An 18894-nucleotide genomic window follows, 5' to 3' on the forward strand; every position below is an offset into this window, starting at 1 on the left:
GTTAGAATGGCAAAGATAGACAAGGCAAGAAACAACAATTGTTGGAGAGGATGTGGAGAAAGGGGATCCCTCCTACATTGTTGGTGGGAATGCAAGTTGGTACAGCCACTCTGGAAAACAGTGTGGTGGTCCCTTCAAAAGTTAAAAATTGAACTACCCTATGACCCAGCCATTGCACTACTGGGTGTTTACCCCAACGATACAGATGTAGTGAAGAGAAGGGCCATATGCACCCCAATGTTCATAGCAGCTCTGTCCACAATAGCTAAATCATGGAAGGAGCCAAGATGCCCTTCAACAGATGACTGGATTAAGAAGCTGTGGTCCACATATACAATGGAATATTACTCAGCTATCAGAAAGAACGAGTTCTCAACATTTGCTGCAACATGGACGGCACTGGAGGAGATAATGCTAAGTGAAATAAGTCAAGCAGAGAAAGACAATTATCATATGGTTTCTCTCATCTATGGAACATAAGAACTAGGAAGATCGGTAGAGGAAGAAAGGGATAAAGAAAGGGGGGGGTAATCAGAAGGGGGAATGAAGCATGAAAGGCTATGGACTCTGAGAAACAAACTGTGGGCTACAGAGGGGAGGGAGATGGGGGAATGGGATAGGCTGGTGATGGGTAGTAAGGCAAGCACATATTGCATGGTACACTGGGTGTTGTACGCAACAAATGAATTATTGAACTTCACATCAAAAACCAGGGATGTACTGTATGGTGACTAACATAATATAATAAAAAATATTTTAAAAAAGGAATTTTAATAAAATTTAAAAGAAAGAAGACTGTCTTTTCCCCATTGTATAGTCTTGCCTCCATTTTCATGGACTAATTGACTATAGAAGTGTAGAAGGTATTTCTGGGCTCTCTAGTCTGTTCCTAGGTCTCTTTGTCTTATTTTGTGCCAGCACTATACTGTTTTGATTACTACAGCTTTGTAGTATATCTTCTTTTTAATTTTTTATTTTAACTCAATTTAGTTAATATATAGTGTGTTTTTAGTTTCAGGAGTAGAATTTAGCAAATCATCAGTTGCATATAACACCCAGGAATAATTATATAACATGCCCTCCTTAATGCCCATCACCCAATTACCCCACCCCCCAACCCACAAACCATCCAGTAACCCTGTTTGTTTCCTATAGTTAAGAGTCTGTTATGGTTTGCCTCCCTCTTTGTTTTTACCTTATTTTATTTTTCCTTCCCCTATGTTCATCTGTTTTCTTAAAATTCCACATATGAGTAAAATCATACAAAATTTGTCTTTCTCTGATTGACTTATTTCTCCTAGCATAATACTCTCTAGTTCCATCCACACCCTTGCAAATGGCAAAATTTCATTCTTTTTGATGGCTGAGTAATATTCCATGGTATATTTGTACCACATCTTCTTTATCCATTCATTCATTGAATGGGCATCTGGGCTCTTTCCGTATATTGTTTATTGTTACATTGCTACTATGAACATTGGGGTGCATGTGCCCCTTCAAATCACTAGGTTTGTATCCTTTGGATAAATACCAAGTTGTACAATTGCTAGGTCATAAAATATCTCTATATTTAACTTTTTCAGAAACCTCCATACTGATTTCCAGAATGCCTGCATTGGCTGCATTCCCACCAACAGAATGTCCCACTTTCTCTGCATCCTCACCAACATCCGTTGTTCCCTGAGGTGTTAATTTTAGCCATTCTGACTGGTGCGAGTTGGTAATACCCTGAGATTTTGAATTGCATTCCCCTGATCCTGAGTGATGTTGAGGATCTTTTCATATGTCTGCAGGCCATTTGTATGTCTTCTTTGGAGAAATGTGTATTCAAATCTTCTGTCCACTTCTTGACAGGATTTTTTTGTTTTGTTTTTTGGGTGTTGAGTTTGGTAAGTTTTTATAGATTTTGGACACTAGCCCTTTACCTGATATGTCATTTGAGCTGTCTTTTCATTTTGTTGATTGTTTCCTTCTCTGTACAAAACCTTTTAATCCTGATGAAGTCCCAATTGTTCATTTTTGCTTTTGTTTCCTTTGACTCTGGAGATGTGCTAGCAAGAAGTTGCTGAGGCCGAATTCAAAGAGGTTGCTGCCTGTGTTCTCCTCTGGGAATTTGATGGATTCCTAGCTCACATTTAGGTCTTTTATCAATTTTGAGTTTATTTTGGTGTATGGTGTTAGAAAGTGGTTTATTATTATTCTTCTGGATGTGGCTGTCCAATTATCTTAACACCATTTGTGGGAGGGTCTGTCTCTTTTCCATTGGATAGTCTTTCCTGCTTTGTCAAAGATTAATTGACCAAAGAGCTGATGGTCCATTCTGGGTTCTCTATTCTGTTCCATTGATCTATGTGTCTATTTTTGTGCCAGTATGATACTGTCTTGATCACTACAGCTTTGTAATATAATTTCAAATCCAGCTTTGCTTTCCTTTATCAAGATTTATTTGGCTTTTTGGGGTCTTTTGTGGTTCTATAGAAATTTTAGGATTGTTCTAGCTCTGTGAAAAGCAATATGGTAGTTTGATAAGGATCATATTAAACTTGTAGATCACTTTTGGTAATATGACCTTTTCACAATATTTGTTCTTCCAGTTCGTTAGCATGGAATATTCTTTTTTCCATTTTTTGTGTCCTGTTCAATTTCTTTCATAAGTGTTCTACAGTTTTCAGAGCACAGATCTTTTGCCTCTTTGGTCAGATTTATTTCTAGGTATCTTATCATTTTTGGTGCAACTGTAAATGGGATCAATTCCTTGATTTCTATTTCTGCTGCTTAATTGTTAGTGTATAGAAATGTGACAGATTTCTGTGTGTTGATTTTAAATCCTGCCACTTTGCTGAGTTCCTAAGTCCATGATGAATTTTTTGCTGCAGTCTTTTGGGTTTTCTACATAGTGTATCATGTCATCTGTGAAGAGTGAAATTTTGACTTTTTCTTTGCCTATTTGGATGTCTTTTATTTCTATCTGCTGTCTGATTGCTAAGGCTAGGACTTCCAGTACTATGCTGGTTAACAGGTGAGAGTAGACATCCTTATTATTTTCCTGACCTTAGGGGGAAAACTTTCTGTTTTTTCCTGTTGAGGGGTGATATTCCCTGTGGGTATTTCATATGTGAGTTTTATGATGTTGAGGTATGTTCCCTCTATCCCTACATTGTGGATGGTTTTTAATCAGGAAAGGATGCTCTATTTTGTCAAATGCTTCTTCTGCATCTATTGAGAGGATCATATGTTTATCCTCTCTTATATTAGTGTGGTATATTATATTGATTCTTTTGTAGATGTTAAACCACCATTGTAGCCCAGGAATAAATTCCACTTGGTCCTGGTGAATAATCCTTTGAATGGACTGTTGGGTCCCATTAGCTAGTAATTTGATGAGAATTTTTGCTTCCATGTTCATCAAGGATATTGGTCTATAATTCTTTTTGGTGGGGTCTTTGTCTGGTTTAGGGATCAAGGTAATGCTGGCCTCATAGAATGAATTTGGAAGTTTTCCATTTCTATTTTTGGGACAATTTCAGAGGAATAGGTATTAATTCTTCCTTAAATGCTTGGTAGAATTCCCCTCAGAAACCATGTGGCCCTGGATTCTTGTTTGTCAGGAGAGTTTTGATTACTGCTTCAATTCCCTTGCTGGTTATGGGTCTGTTTAGGTTTTCTATTTCTTCCTGTTTCAGTTTTGGTAGTTCATAAGTTTCCAGGCATGCATCCATTTCTTCTAGATTGCTTAATTTGTTGGCATATAATTGCTCATAATATGTTCTTACAATTGTATGTGTTTCCTTGGTGTTGGTAGTGAGCTCTCTTCTTTCATCGATGATTTTATTCATGTGGGTCTTTTTTCTTTTTGATAAGTCGGCTAAGGGGTTATCAATCTTATTCTTTCAAAGAAGCAGCTCCTAGATTCATTGATCTGTTCTACTGTTTTTCAGATTTCTATATCATTGATTTATGCTCTAATCATTATTATTTCTCTTCTCCTGCTGGATTTACTCTCTATTTGTTCTTCTGTTTCCAGATCCTTTAGGTGTAAGGTTAGGTTGTGTATTTGAGATTTTCTTGTTTCTTGAGAAGGTCTTGTATTGCTATATACTTCCCTCTTAGGACTGCCTTTGCTGCCTCCTAAAGGTTTTCAATTGTCATCTTTCCATTTGTTTCTGTGATTTTTAAAAATTATTCTTTAATTTCATGGTTGACCCATTGATTCCTTAGTAGGATGATCTTTGACTTCCATATATTTGTGTTTCTTCTAAATTTTCTCTTGTGATTGAATTCAAGTTTTAAAACATTGTGTTTTGAGAATATGCAGGGAATAATCCCAATCTTTTGGTACTGGTTGAGATGTGATTTGTGACCCAACATGTGATCTATTCTGTAGAATGTTCCATGTGTGCTTGAGAAGAATGTGTATTCTGTTGCTTTGGATGCAATGTTCTGAATATATCTGTGAAGTCCATCTGGTCCAGTGTGTCATTCAAAGCCCTTGTGTCCTTACTGATCTTCAGCTTAGATGATCTATGAGTGGGGTGTTAAAGTTCCCTACTATTGTTGTGTTATTTTCAATGTGTTTCATTAATTTTGTCATTAATTGGTTTATATAATTAGCTGTTCCCAAGTTAGGGTTATAAACATTTACTACTGTTAGACCTTCCTTTTGGCTAGACCCATTTATTATGATATACAGTGTCTTTCTTCATCTCTTATTCCAATCTTTGGCTTAAAATCTAATTTGTCTGCTATAAGAATTGCCACTCCAGCTTTCTTTTGATGTCCATTAGCATGATAAATGCTTCTCCACACCCTCACTTTCTAGCTGGAGGTGACTTTGGCTCTAAAATGAGTCTCTTATAGGTAGTATATCAATGAGTCTTGTTTTTTTTAATCCAGTCTGATACCTTATGTCTTTTGATTGGACCAATTAGTCCATTTACATTCGGAGTGTCCTTCCTAAGGGGGCCCAGCTTAGTGTAAGTGGCTCCAGATTGCTCAATGTGGCAGTTTTGCTGCCTAAAAGATTTTAGTACCTACGTGGGGAATGAAAATGGTGACACCCTGATCTCTAGCCATGCCGCTGAAAGTTGGCTCACTCTGCTCTTCAGTGAGCCCTCACAGAAAAGCAGTCAATCACTCTTGTCTCTTTGGTTTCTGTCAGAACTCTGTGTTCACCCAGCCTGTGACCTAGTGTTTTTATCTCAGGCACAGGACCTGGTTTGAGTCTCAAAACTTTAGCAACTCCCTTGGCACACACCTGAGACACTCCTCCCAGGGTGGGGGAGGGTATCACTGCAGTTCTGCCTCTTCTTGTGCCCCTGCTCAGAGAGTGATCACTGGACCATGCAGCAGTTTGCAGTTTATGGCAACACTGAGCAGAAGGCTGGTGCCCGGGCTCACTATTTTTGTCAGCTTCCCTGTTCCAATGCTTGGGAACTTTGCTGCACTCCCATTCTTTATGTGACCCCAGGGATCCTGAGACCATGCTCTTCCACATGGGATTCAGCCCCACTTTGCCCCCTAAGCACCTGTCAGGATTACTTATAGAAGTTTCAGTTTTGTGCTCTGCTGCTTATAACACTTTCTGGTTCCCTGCTTATGGAGGTTCCCTCCCCACCACGGTTTATCTTCTGATATATTGCCTCAGATTCACATCTCTGCACCTCCTACCTTACAAAAAGTGGTCACTTTTCTATTTGTAGAATTGCAGCAATTCTTTTCTCAGATCTGTTTGATTTTGCAGGTGTTCAGAATGATTTGATAACTATCTAGCTGAATTCAAGCGACCCGACAAAATTAGGGACCCCTACTACTCCACCATCTTGACTCCTCGCCTCAGTTATGGGTGCCTTGTATATGGCATTTCTTATGTTGAGGTATGTTCCCTCTACACCACATTGCTGAGATTTTTTTTTTTCATGAGTGGATTGAGTTTTGTCTAATTATTTTCTGTTTGCATCGAGATCATTATATGAGTTTTATCCCTTTTTGTTTATGTGGTGTATCACACCAATTGATTTGTTTCTTCAGAATAAATCCCACTTGATGATAGTTAGTGATCTTTTTAACGTATTATTCAATGTGGTTTGCTAACATCTTGGGGAGGTATTTTACACTTATCTTCATCAGGGATTTAACCTATAGTTTTCTTTTTTTGGTTTCTTTGTCTGGTTTTGGTATCATGGTAATGCTGGCCTTGTAGAATGTATTTGGAAGCTTTCCTTTCTCTTCTATTTTTTGGAATAGCTGGATAATAGGTATTAACTGGTTTTTGAATGTTCGATAGAATTCACCTGTGAACTGATTTGGTCCTGAACTTTCATTTTTTGGTAGTTGTTTATTATTATTATTATTAATAATTATTATTATTATTACTGATTCAATTTTGTTACTAGTAATTGGTATGTTCAGATTTTCTCTTTCTTCCTGAATCAGTTTGGGAAGATTGTATTTTTCTAGGAATTTATCTTTTTTTCCTAGGTTGTTCAATTTGTTGACATACCATTTTTTGTGGTATTCTCTTCTAAACCCTTTTATTCCTGTGGTGTCAGTTGTTACTTCTCTCTCATTTCTGATATCATTTATTTGGGTCCCTTTTTTCCTGAAGAGTCTGGCTAAGGGTTTATAATTTTTTTTATTTAAAAAAAAAACTGTTGGATTCATTGAATTTTTTTAGTCTCTGTGTCATTTATTTCTGCTGTTATCTTTTATTATTATTATTATTATATGTTAGTCATCACACAGTACGTCATTAGCTATTGATGTAGTGTTCCATGATTCATTGTTTGCATATAACATCTGTTGCACCATGCAATATGTGCCCTCCTTAATACCCTTCACCAGGCTAGCCCATCCCGCCCCAAAAACCTCAGTTTATTCTTCCTTCTACTCATCCTGGCTTTGTTTGTTCTTCTTTTTCCTAGTTCCTTTATATGTAGGGTTAAAATGAGTGTTTTGACTTGTTTGTTTCTTGAGGTAGACCTGTAGCACTATATATTTTGCTCTTAGAACTGTGTTCACTGTGTTCCAAAGATTTTGGATTATTGTGTTTAATTTTCATTTCTCTCCATGTATTTTTTCTTTAATTGTTTTGATGACCCATTGGTTGTTTAGTCTCCACATTTGTGTTTTTCTTCCAGTTTTTGTCTTGTGATTTATTTCTAATTTTATACTGTTATCAGAAAAGATGCATGGTATGATTGCGATTTTCTTAAATTTATTGAGGCCTGTATTGTGGCATAACATGTGATTTATTCTGGAGAATGTTCCACGTGCACTTGAAAAGAATGTGTATTCTATTGTCTTTAAATGGACTATTCTATATATATGTGTATATATATATATATTGTCCTTCTTGTCTAATATGTCATTCAAAGACACTCTTTTCTTACTGCATTTCTGCTGGGTGATCTATCCATTGATATAAGTGGGCTGTTGAAGTCCTCTACTGTTATTCTCTCCTTATTTCCATTAACATTTGCTTGATGTGTTTAGGTGCTCCAGTGTTGGGTGTGTAGATATTTAAAATTGTTATATCCTTTCTTTGAACTGATCACTTTCTCATTATGTATTGCCTTTTTTGTTCTTTATTTTTTTTCTTTTCCTTTTTTGTTCTTTATTACAGTCTTTGTTTTAAAGTCTAGATCAGTGGATTTTTTCAGCAGAAATTTTGCAGGCCTGAAGGGAGTAGCATAAAAGCTGGGGTACCAATATTTAGATCAGAGAAAACTGACTTTATTTTTATTTTATTTTATTTTATTTATTTTTACTCTTCTCCCCTCACGTTTTATGTATATGGTGTCATATTTTGCAACCTTTTATTTTGTGAATCCTTTGGCCAATATTTACAGAAATAGTTATTTATACTGCTTTTGTGTTGCCTGCTTTTCATATGCTCAGTTATGGTCCTTCCTTTCCATTCAAAGTGTCCCCTCTAATATTTCTTGTAAAGATGATTTAATGGTCATGAACTCCCTTAGTTTTTGTTTGAGAAACTCTATTTCTTCTTCTGTTCTGAATGATAGTCTTGCTGGATAGGGTATTCTTGGCTGTAGATTTTTTTCCCTTTCAGCTTTTTTCTTTCTTTTTTTAAAATAGATTTTATTTATTTATTTGACAGAGAAAGACAGTGAGAGAGGGAACACAAGCAGGGTTAGTGGGAAAGGGAGAAACAGGCTCCCCGCTGAGCAGGGAGCCCAACTCGAGGCTCAATCCCAGGACCGTGGGATCATGACCTGAGCCAAAGGCAGATGCCCAATGACTGAGCCACCAAGGCACCCACCCACTGGTTTTTTTCTGCTTTCATCTGCATGGTAAATGTTTTCCATCCCCTCACTTCAGTCTGTATGTGTCTTTAGATCTGAGGTAAGCGTCTTGTAGGCAGCATTTGGTTGGTCTTATTTTTCAATTTTTTTGAAAACTTATTTTACCACCCTATGTCTTTTTTTTTCTTTTTAAAATACAGAACTCTGGTTTTAATGACTTCAAAGAGTAGTAGAATCTGCAGACACATTCATGGACATTAGCTCACATATATACACACCACCTCATATACTCAAAGAATGCACAGAAAATCTGTATTAGCATGCAACCAATTTTGTAATCTATAAAGAGAAAGGAACAAATTTTTCTCTTTAGCTAATATAGACAGAGATATAGCAAATGCATGTAATGATTTCCAATATACTAAGTACTTACTAAATATATATTCTCCCTTTTCCCCACAGAAAAGTTTTAAAGAAAATATTGCTATCCCATTTTATAAGTGAGAAACTGAAACCAATAAATTTTTAATCACTTGCCCCAGTCAAACCCATAGCTATTTTATTTATGAGTTGCAAGAACACAGTCTCATTTGATTATGGCCCACTAATTCCTCCTGGTTTCTTTCCTTTTTAAAACATATATAGCTTTAAAAGCTTTTCATCCTATTCTCTCATGTTTTTCATCCAGTTCTTCCCAGATCTACCTTAATATCTCTGCAAATATGCTAGTGAGTCTCATGAAAATAGTAAATATTTATAAATATTTTAATAGAAAAATATTACATATAATGTCATGATGCCTCCTAAATAAAGCATAGATAGGAGAGGCAACTTTGCTAAGAATTGACTGCTGCTGCAACTAAGAGTATATATAATAGGCTGTCAGCTAAACGGTTGGAAATTTTTCCATTACTTCCTCAAGTCTTTTAAAGTTTTTATTTAAATTCCAGTTAGTTAACATAAGTGTAATATTAGGTTCATGGGTAAAAATTAGTGATTCAACACTTATATACAGTACCCTGTGCTCATCACAACTACGCTCTTTAATTCCCATCACCTATTGAACCCATCCCCTTACTCACCTCTCATCTGATACTATCAGTTTATTCTCTACAGTTAGGAGTACGTTTCGTGGTTGGCCTCTCTTTCTCCCCCCCCCTTGCTCCTTTGTTTTCTATCTTAAATTCCTCATATGAATGAAATCATATGGTATTTGTCTTTTTCTAATTGACTTATTTCCCTTAGCATAACACTCTTTAGTTCCAACCACATTGTTTCAAATGGCAAGATTGCATTCTTTTTTAAAAGATTTTATTTATTTATTCATTAGAGAGAGAGAGCAGGAGCAGGGGGAGGAGCAGAAGGAGAAGCAGACTCCCCAGTGAGCAGGAAGCCCAATGTGAGACTTGAAACCAGACTGCTGGGATCATGACCTGAGCCAAAGGCAGATGCTTAACCAACTGACTCACCAGGCACCCCAAGACTTCATTCTTTTTGATGACTAATATTCCATTGTGTATATATACTACCTCTTCTTTACCCATTCATCAGTCCATGGACACTTGTGTTGTTTCCATAATTTGGCAATTATAGATAATGCTGCTATAAACACTAGAGTGCATGTATCCTTTTGAATTAGTATTTTTGTATTCTTTGGTAAATATCTAGTAGCACAATTGCTGTGTTGTAGGGTAGTTCTATTTTTAACTTTTTGAGGAAATGCCATACTGTTTTCCAGAGTGGCTGCACCAGTTTGCATTCCCACCAAAAGTTCAGGAAAGTTCCCCTTTCTTCACATCAGTGCCAACACCTGCTTTTTCTTGATTATTGATTTTAGCCATACTGACAAGTGTGAAGTGGTATCTGATTGTAGTTTCGATTTGTATTTACCTGATTGTCAGTGATGTTGAGCATCTTTTCAAGTGTCTGGTGGCAATCTGTAGCTGTTCTTTGGAAAAATGTCTAATGGTGTCTTCTGCCAATTATTTAATTGGATTACTCATTTTTGGGGTGTTGAGTTTTATATATTCTTTCTAAATTCTGGATACTAACCTTTTATCAGATATATGATTTACAATTATCTTCTCCCTTTCCATAGGTTGGCTTTTACTTTTGTTGATTGTTTCCTTTGTTGTGCAGAAGCTTTTATTTTGATGAAATCCCTATAGTTTATTTTGCCTGTGTTTTCCTTGCCTCAGGAGACGTATCTAATAAAAAGTTACTAGGGACACTGGGAAGTCCTGCAGTATACATATTAATGGGGTCTCTGACATTATGTTTGAATTCACCCAAAGGGAACAATATAATTGGGGCTAATTTCTCTTGTAGTTGAGTACTAGTGAGAAAGTGAGAAGTTTAAAGAGAGAGACCCCATTATATTATATTAATTAGCTTTCTAGCAAAATGGTCCTTCTTTTCTGAACAGTCTTGACAGGCAATATCCACTTTATTGTACTAGAATTGGTACATGTAATGTATGACTATTTGTTTTACCATCCAAGCTGTTTAATAACTGTAATTTAGTGTGGTTTATATTTATGTTAGAATACCAAATTACAAGCTAAGAGATCAGAATTTTCACAGGCAAACTAGGTACAAATTTAGTACACTATTTGTGAGTTTTTAAAGATGATGGCAATAAATATATCTTTTCCCAATTCATCTGTTAATTTTCCCTCTTCAAATTTTCAATCACATTTTTGTTTGACTTTTTAAGTTTTTACAATGTTTATGTCTACAAATAATTATGATAAAATGTCTTCTCTTTTTTACATCATGTTCTAATTATAAAGCAATACTTAATTTTTTGAAGAAATTTTGGAATAAAGAAAATAAATCACTTATAATCCTCTCACATAGAATAATTCTTTTTATTAATATTTTGGTGTATCTATTTCCTAGTATTTTTTTCTAAATTTATATATAGACTTTCTTCTACCAAATTGGGATTACATTATATATAGTCTGTATTCTTATTTTTCCTTTAGCATTATATTGTGAGCATTCCCAACATCTTAAAATTTTCAAGAATGTGATTTTTATTGGTACATTATATTTAATTAAATGTGATAACTAATTTTAGTCAGCATTTATGTGTATCTCTTTTGCTGCCAATATCATTTTTAACCTTAATATATGTGCTTAAAACTTATCTCCAACTAATCCTCCGTATAAACTATGTAAACCTCTGTTGACACTTCTTCTTTTCTCATCTGTTGTGAATATCTGAATATTCTAAAATAAAGTGGTAGTAGACGTAGAGAGAGAAGAGAGGAAATTGATGTAGTGTAGGAAATAGTCATCAGGGTTGCTATAAGTTGGAAGTTGTTATTAACCATCTGTGGCCTTGAAGAAAGGTGTAATAATAATTGCAATATTTACAATGATTGATTTAAAAAGAACTTGATTTGTTCTTTTTAAAAATACAGTTTTAGGCACCTGAGTGGCTCAGTTAAGCAGCTGCTTTCAGCTCAGGTCATGATCCCAGGGTCCTAAGATCAAGCCCTGCATCGAGCTCCCTGCTCAGCAGGAAGCCTGCTTCTCCCTCTCCTGCTCCCCCTGCTTGTGCTCTCTCTCTTTCTCTCTCTCTGTCAAATAAATAAATAAAATCTTAAAAAAATAAAAATACGTTTTTGGCATCATCAAGAAATAAAATGTCTATTGTTGATATCTTGGTACTAAGAAAAAGCCTGTTCAGAGTATTTCTTTGTTACCTATTGTTGATCCTTTATCCTTTCATTATCTATCTTCCTAAAGCCATGGGAATAAAGAAGAGTTTTCCTGCAGAGGAATACAACTTGCTGTGGATTGGTTTCTAGACAAAGGCCATAAAGATATTACTGTATTTGTGCCTGCATGGAGAAAGGAGCAATCCCGCCCTGATGCACCAATTACAGGTACTATTTCAAATAGACATTTCTTCTCATCCAGAGAAAAAGCTAGCACAATAGTTTAGGGAGAGGTTGATGGTCCCAACTTAGATAATTATTTTTCTAAGTTTAAGTATACTTAAAATGTTTTGTATTAAGTACCTTTTTAAACATATTTTTCCTGATCCAAATAAAACCATTATTGTGTTGTGGCATATGGTGGTTAAATTGAGACAACTTCAATTCAGCAAGGAATAAAGCAAATGGATGGGGAAAAAAGGAGTGCTTTCTATTTGACCATAGACTTCAGACTAAAGGGGGATGAACCTGGCTATAAGTGTGACTGAGTTTTCCAAAAGACTAAAGAAACCATCATGGAAAATAATCATATTCTGTACCAGAGAAGTGGTTGTGACATCTGCAAATTATAGGGTAAAATATATAGAGAGAAAAGTCCCATTGCACTTAGAGCCGACTTATCCATGAGGCACAGCAGGCCCAGTGGCCAGGGCCATGATACCTTTAGGGTCCTACAAAGATGTTTTAATTTGAAGCACAGGCAAGATGACAAAATAAGAGGACCCCAAGCTCACCCCATCCCATGTTTGCCACTAGATATCATTCACATCCATGTCAATAAAGAAGAGTTATGTGAAGACTGACAGAACAAACTCCATAACTAAATGTAGAGAAGAAGCCACATCATAGAGGGTAGGAAGGGCAGAGATGGTTGTTTAGTATGGAGCAGCCTGCTCCAGGGAGGGAGTTATGGTTGCAGAGAGGGGAAAACACCAGGGAGCCCACACAGGGAAAACAAATCCCCATAATGTCTGGCTTTGAATATCAGAGGGGCTGAATTCCGTGAGTTTGTATAACCAGCAGGACTTAGAGCCTGAAGCTTTAAAAGTCCATTGACTCAGCCAGTGATGGGTGAGCTGAGAGGGCAAGTGATAGCTGGGTTTCCACCCCTAAAGAGACAACAGCCCAAGGAGAGTCAACATAGAAGCCACATCCTGCAAAACAGGAGGGAGATCTGTTTATACTGATTTTGGAGCATGTTGGGGGACTTCTCTGGGAACAAAGGAATTGACAGTCACCATTTTCATTCCCCACCCCCCAGCATAAATAGAACCACCTGCAGGAGGCAGTACTGCAAAGACACTTGTTACCTAACCCTCTAGTAGTGTGCCCTGCCCAGGAGTTCTCCTGAAGACTTGCCTATCCCAAATCTGCTGGCCTTGGCCCTAGGCTTAGTGCAAATTTTGTTAATGCCACAAGTGCCCCACCAAGCCAGCCATGTGCACATACATCTTGTGTCCCAACCACCAAACTCAGCACCCAATCTCTGCACACACAGATGCCACACACCTCTGGCTGCTGCCACGGTTGTGTGCTGCAACCCTGGCTTTCATCACACTTTGAGGAATTGGCCTAGGACTAGCAGCTAAGTACAAATTTTGCTAATGTCGCACGTGCCCTTCCCACATGCCACCAGCCACCTCCACTTTCAGCCTCTGATTGCACAGCCAGAAGGTGCTCCTAGCCACATGCCTAGCCCCCAGCCACTGCCACTAACATGCGCTGTGCCTATGGCCACAGATGCACTTTGGGAGATCGTACCTAGAACTAGTGACTCACTGAAAATTTTGCTAACACTGTCGCCTACCCCTGAACCCTTCTACAGTCACATTCCCTCACACCAGGCTTATCAGGGTCTCACTAACACCACAAGAGGAAGTATAGCCCACAACAGGCAGAGAATCAGTGCAGAAGCCTAGACTGAAAGGGGAAGCTACTCAAACACAATAGCCAGATGCAAGAAACACACATAGGAAAATCCCATGTAGTGCCAGGTTCTGGCGAATAAGGGATACTGCACTGCAGGGCACTACCTTATAAAACTACTACTTTCAGGAGCAGAGAGCATAGCTGAGTTTTCTAACACAGAGAGGTAGATAAAATGAGGAGACAAATTTGTCCCAAACGAAAGAACAGGAGAAAATCATAGCAGAATGAAGCAAGACCGAAATAAGTAATATGCCTGATAGAGAATTTAAAGTAAGATCATAAAAATGTGTACTGGACTTGACACTACAGTGGACAACATCAGTGAGATCCTTAACAAAGAGGTTTTTTAAAAAGGAACCAATCAGAGATGAAGAACTCAATAAATGAAATAAAAAATGCAATATGTGGAATAAACAGTAGAATACAAGAAGCAGAGGAATGTATTAGTGATCTGGAGTTTAGACTAATGAAAAACAATCAAGCTGAACATATAAGAGACAAATAAATACTGTATAATGAGAATAGATTTAGAAAAGTCAGTGACTCCATCAGACACAGTAACATTTGCATTTTAGGGGTCCCAGAAGGAGAAGAGAGAAAAATGTGGGCAGAAAATTTATTTAAAGAAATAATAGCTGAAAACACCATTAATCTGGGAAAGGAAACATATCCAGATGCAGGAGGCACAGAGAAACCTGATCAAAATCAAAAGCAGATCTACCAAAACATATTGTAATTAGAATGGCAAAATGTAGTGATAAAGAAAAAAAATTTAAAGCAGCAAGACAAAAGAGACAGTTATATATAAGAGAAGCCCCATAAGGCTATCAGTGGATTTTTCAGCAGAATCTTTGCAAGCCAGAAGAGAGTGGCATGATATATTCAAATTGCTGAATAGAAAACATCAGAAGCCAAGAATACTCCATCCAGTGAAACTGTCATTCAGAATAGAAGGAGAGATAGTTTCCCAGACAAATAAAAACTAAAGGAGTTCATGACCACTAAACCATCCTTGCGAGAAATATTAAAAGGAACACTTTGAGTGCAAAGGAAAGACCAAGGTAACAATATGAAAGTAGGAAACACAAAATAAGTAAAAAATAATTATTTCTATAAAAAATCAGTCAAGGAACTCACAAAATAAATTATGACAACATATACCTAAAATGTTGGGAGGACAGGAGTAAAGAATGGGTTCAAACTTAAATGACCATCAACTTAATATAGACTGCTATATACAGAAGATATTATATACAAATGTAATGGTAACCACAAATCAAAAACCACTAATAGATATGCAAAGAATAAAGAAAAAAAAAATCAAACGTATCATTAAAGAAAACAAACAATGACAGAGAACAAGAGAAGAAAGGATCACAGAAAAACATCAGAAACAACCACAAAACAAAATGGCAATAAATACATATCTATCAATAATTACTTTGAATGTAAATGGAATAAATGCTCCAATTGAAAGGCTATCAGAATGGATAAAAAACAACAACAACAAGATCCATCTATATGCTACTTGCTTGAAACTCATTTTAGACCTAAAGACACCTGAAGATTGAAAGTGAGGGGTTGGAGAAACATCCATCATGCAAATGGATGTCAAAAAAAGCTGGAGTAGCAATACTTATATCAGACAAAATAGATTTTAAAACAGAGACAGTAAAAAGACAAAAAAAGACACTATATGATAATAAAGACTACAATCAAACAAGAAGACATAACAATTGTAAATATTTAAGTACCCAACATGGGAGAGCCTAAATACATAAAATAGTTAATAATAAACATGAACTAATCAAGAGTAATACAATAAGAGTGGGGGACTTTAACACCCCACTTATATCAACAGGAAGATCAACAAATAAGAAAATCAACTAGGAAACAATGGCTTTGATGACACATTGGGCCAGGTGGATTTAACATATATAGTTAGAATATTCCATCCTAAAACAGCAGAACACACATTCTTTTCAGGTGCAAATGAAACATTTTCCAGAATAGAACACATATTAGGCCACAAAACAGGTCTCAACAATTAAAAAATAACAAAATCATACCATGCATCTTTTCTCACCACAACACTAAGAAACTAGAAATCAACCAAAAGAAAGAAAAAAATCTAAAAAGAACACAAATACATGGAGGTTAAATAATACGCTACTAAACAATGAATAGATTAAGCATGAAGTCGAAAAAGAAATTCACAAATACATAGAAACAAATGAAAATGAAAACATGATGGTCCAAAATCTGTGGAATTCAGCAAAAGTAGTTCTAAAAGGGAAGTTTATAGCAATACAGGCCTACCTCAAGAAACCAGAAAAATCTCAAATGACAAAACAAGTAATAAAATGGCAATAATATATAACTATTAATAATTACTTTGAATGTAAACATACTAAATGTCCCAATCAAAAGACATAGAGTGTCAGAATGGATTAAAAAAAACAAGACCCATCTATATGCCGTCTACATGAGATTCATTTTATTCTTTATTTATTTATTTAATATATTTTTTATTATATTATGTTGGTCACCGTACAGTACATGCCTGGTTTTTGATGTAAAGTTCTATAATTCATTAGTTGCGTATAACACCCAGTGCACCATGCAATACATGCCCTCCTTACTACCCATCACCAGCCTATCTCATTCCCCCACCCCCCTCCCCTCTGAAGCCCTCAGTTTGTTTCTCAGAGTCCATAGTCTCTCATGCTACGTTCCCCCTTGTGATTACCCCCCCTTTCTTCATCCATTTCTTCTCCTACCGATCTTCCTAGTTCTTATGTTCCATAGAAAAGAGAAACCATATAATTGTCTTTCTCTGCTTGACTTATTTCACTTAGCATAATCTCCTCCAGTGCCGTCCATGATGCAGCAAATGTTGAGAACTTGTTCTTTCTGATAGCTGAGTAATATTCCATTGTATATATGGACCACAGCTTCTTAATCCAGTCATCTGTTGAAGGGCAACCTTCCACGATTTAGCTATTGTGGACAATGCTGCTATGAACATTGGGGTACATATGGCCCTTCTCTTCACTACATCTGTATCTTTGGGGTAAATACCCAGTATTGCAATGGCTGGGTCATGCAGTAGCTCAATTTTTAACTTTTTAAGGGACCTCCACACTGTTTTCCACAGTGGCTGTACCAACCTGCATTCCCACCAACAATGTAGGAGGGATCCCCTTTCTCCACATCCTCTCCAGCAATTGTTGTTTCTTGCCTTGTCTATTTTTGCCATTCTAACTTGTGTAAGGTGGTATCTCACTGTGGTTTTGATTTGAATTTCCCTGATGGCTAATGATTTTTGAACATTCTTTCATGTGTCTGTTAGCCATTTGTATGTCTTCACTGGAAAAGTGTCTGTTCATATCTTCTGCCCATTTATGATTTGTTTATTTGCTTCTTGTGTATTGAGTTTGAGAAGTTCTTTGTAGATCTTGGATACCAGTCTTTTATCTGAAGTATCATTTGCAAATATATTCTCCCATTCCGTGGGCTGTCTCTTAGTTTTTTTGACTGTTTCCTTGGCTGTGCAGAATCTTTTTATCTTGATGAAGTCCCACAAGTTCATTTTCTCTTTTTTTTCTCTTGCCTTTGGAGATATGTCATGAAAAAGGTTGCTGTGGCTGATGTCGTAGAGGTTGCTGCTTATGTTCTCCTCTAGAATTTTGATGGATTCCTGTCTCACATCGAGGTCTTTCATCCATTTGGAGTTTATCTTTGTGCATGGTGTGAGAGAGTGGTCAAGTTTCATTCTTTTGCATGTAGCTGTCCAATTTTCCCAGCACCACTTTTTGAAGAGACTGTCTTTTTTCCACTAGATGGTTTTTCCTGCTTTGTCAAAGATTAGTTGTCCAAAGAGCTGAGGGTCCATTTCTGGATTCTCTATTCTGTTTCCATTGGTCTATATGTCTGTTTTTTTGCCAATACCATGCTGTCTTTGTGATCACAGCTTTGTAGTACAGCTTGAAGTCCAGCATTGTGATGCCCCCAGCTTTGTTTTAAACTTAAAGATGCTGGAATATTGAAAATAAAGGGGTGGAGAAACATTTAGCATGCAAATAGATGTCAAAAGAAAGCCAGAGTAACAAAACTTACATCGGAAACACTAAATTTCAAAACAAAGACTGTAAAAGGAGACAAAGAGGGCAAAATATAATCATAAAGGGAACAACCCAACAAGAAGATCTAATTAATGTAAATATTTGTGCCACTAACATGGGAGCACCCAAATATATAATCAATTACTAACAAACAAAAAGGAACTAATTGATAATAACACAATAATAGCAGGGGACCTTAACTCCCCACTTATATCAATGGGTAGATCATTTAAACAGAAAATCAACAAGGAAACAATGGCCTTGAATGACACACTGGACCAGATAGACTTTACAGATATATTCAGAACATTCCATCCTAGAACAGCACACTACATATTTTTTTCAAGTGCACATGGAACATTCTACAGAATAGATCACATTAGGTCAAAAACAGGCCTCAACAAATACAAAAAGAGTGGATTCATACCATGCACCTTTTCTTACCACAGTTCTATGAAACTAGAAGTCAACCACAAGAAAAAATCTGGAAAGACCATAAATATATGGAAGCTAAACAACATGCTACTGAACGATGAAAGAATCAACCAGGAAATCAAACAGGCAATTAAAAAATGGAAATAAATGAAAATGAAAACACAGTGTTCCAAAACTTTTGGGATGCAACAAAAGCAGTCCTAAGAGGGAAGTATATAACAACACAGGCCTACCTCAAGAAGCAAAGAAACATCCCAAGTAAACAACCTAACCCTACACCTAAAGGACAAAAAATGAAGCCTAAATCCAGCAGAAGGTAGGAAGCAATAAAGATTAGAGCAGAAATAAATAATATAGAAAAATTTTAAAAATAACAATGGAATAGAACAATGAAACCAGGAGCTGGTTCTTTGAAAA

General features: G+C 36.5%; 1 protein-coding gene across 3 annotated transcripts in view; it reads left to right on the forward strand.

Annotated features, from left to right (window-relative positions):
• The window catches only part of ZC3H12B (zinc finger CCCH-type containing 12B), a 172226-nt gene that overhangs the window by 140494 nt on the left and 12838 nt on the right, over positions 1-18894 (forward strand). For all 3 annotated transcript variants that reach the window (XM_034649835.1, XM_034649837.1, XM_034649836.1), the window contains one exon: positions 12018-12157. In XM_034649835.1, coding sequence (XP_034505726.1) covers positions 12018-12157 — 140 coding nt within the window. The remainder of the gene's footprint in view (positions 1-12017; positions 12158-18894) is intronic.

Source organism: Ailuropoda melanoleuca, chromosome X, assembly GCF_002007445.2.
Source record: "Ailuropoda melanoleuca isolate Jingjing chromosome X, ASM200744v2, whole genome shotgun sequence".
NCBI lineage: Eukaryota > Metazoa > Chordata > Mammalia > Carnivora > Ursidae > Ailuropoda > Ailuropoda melanoleuca.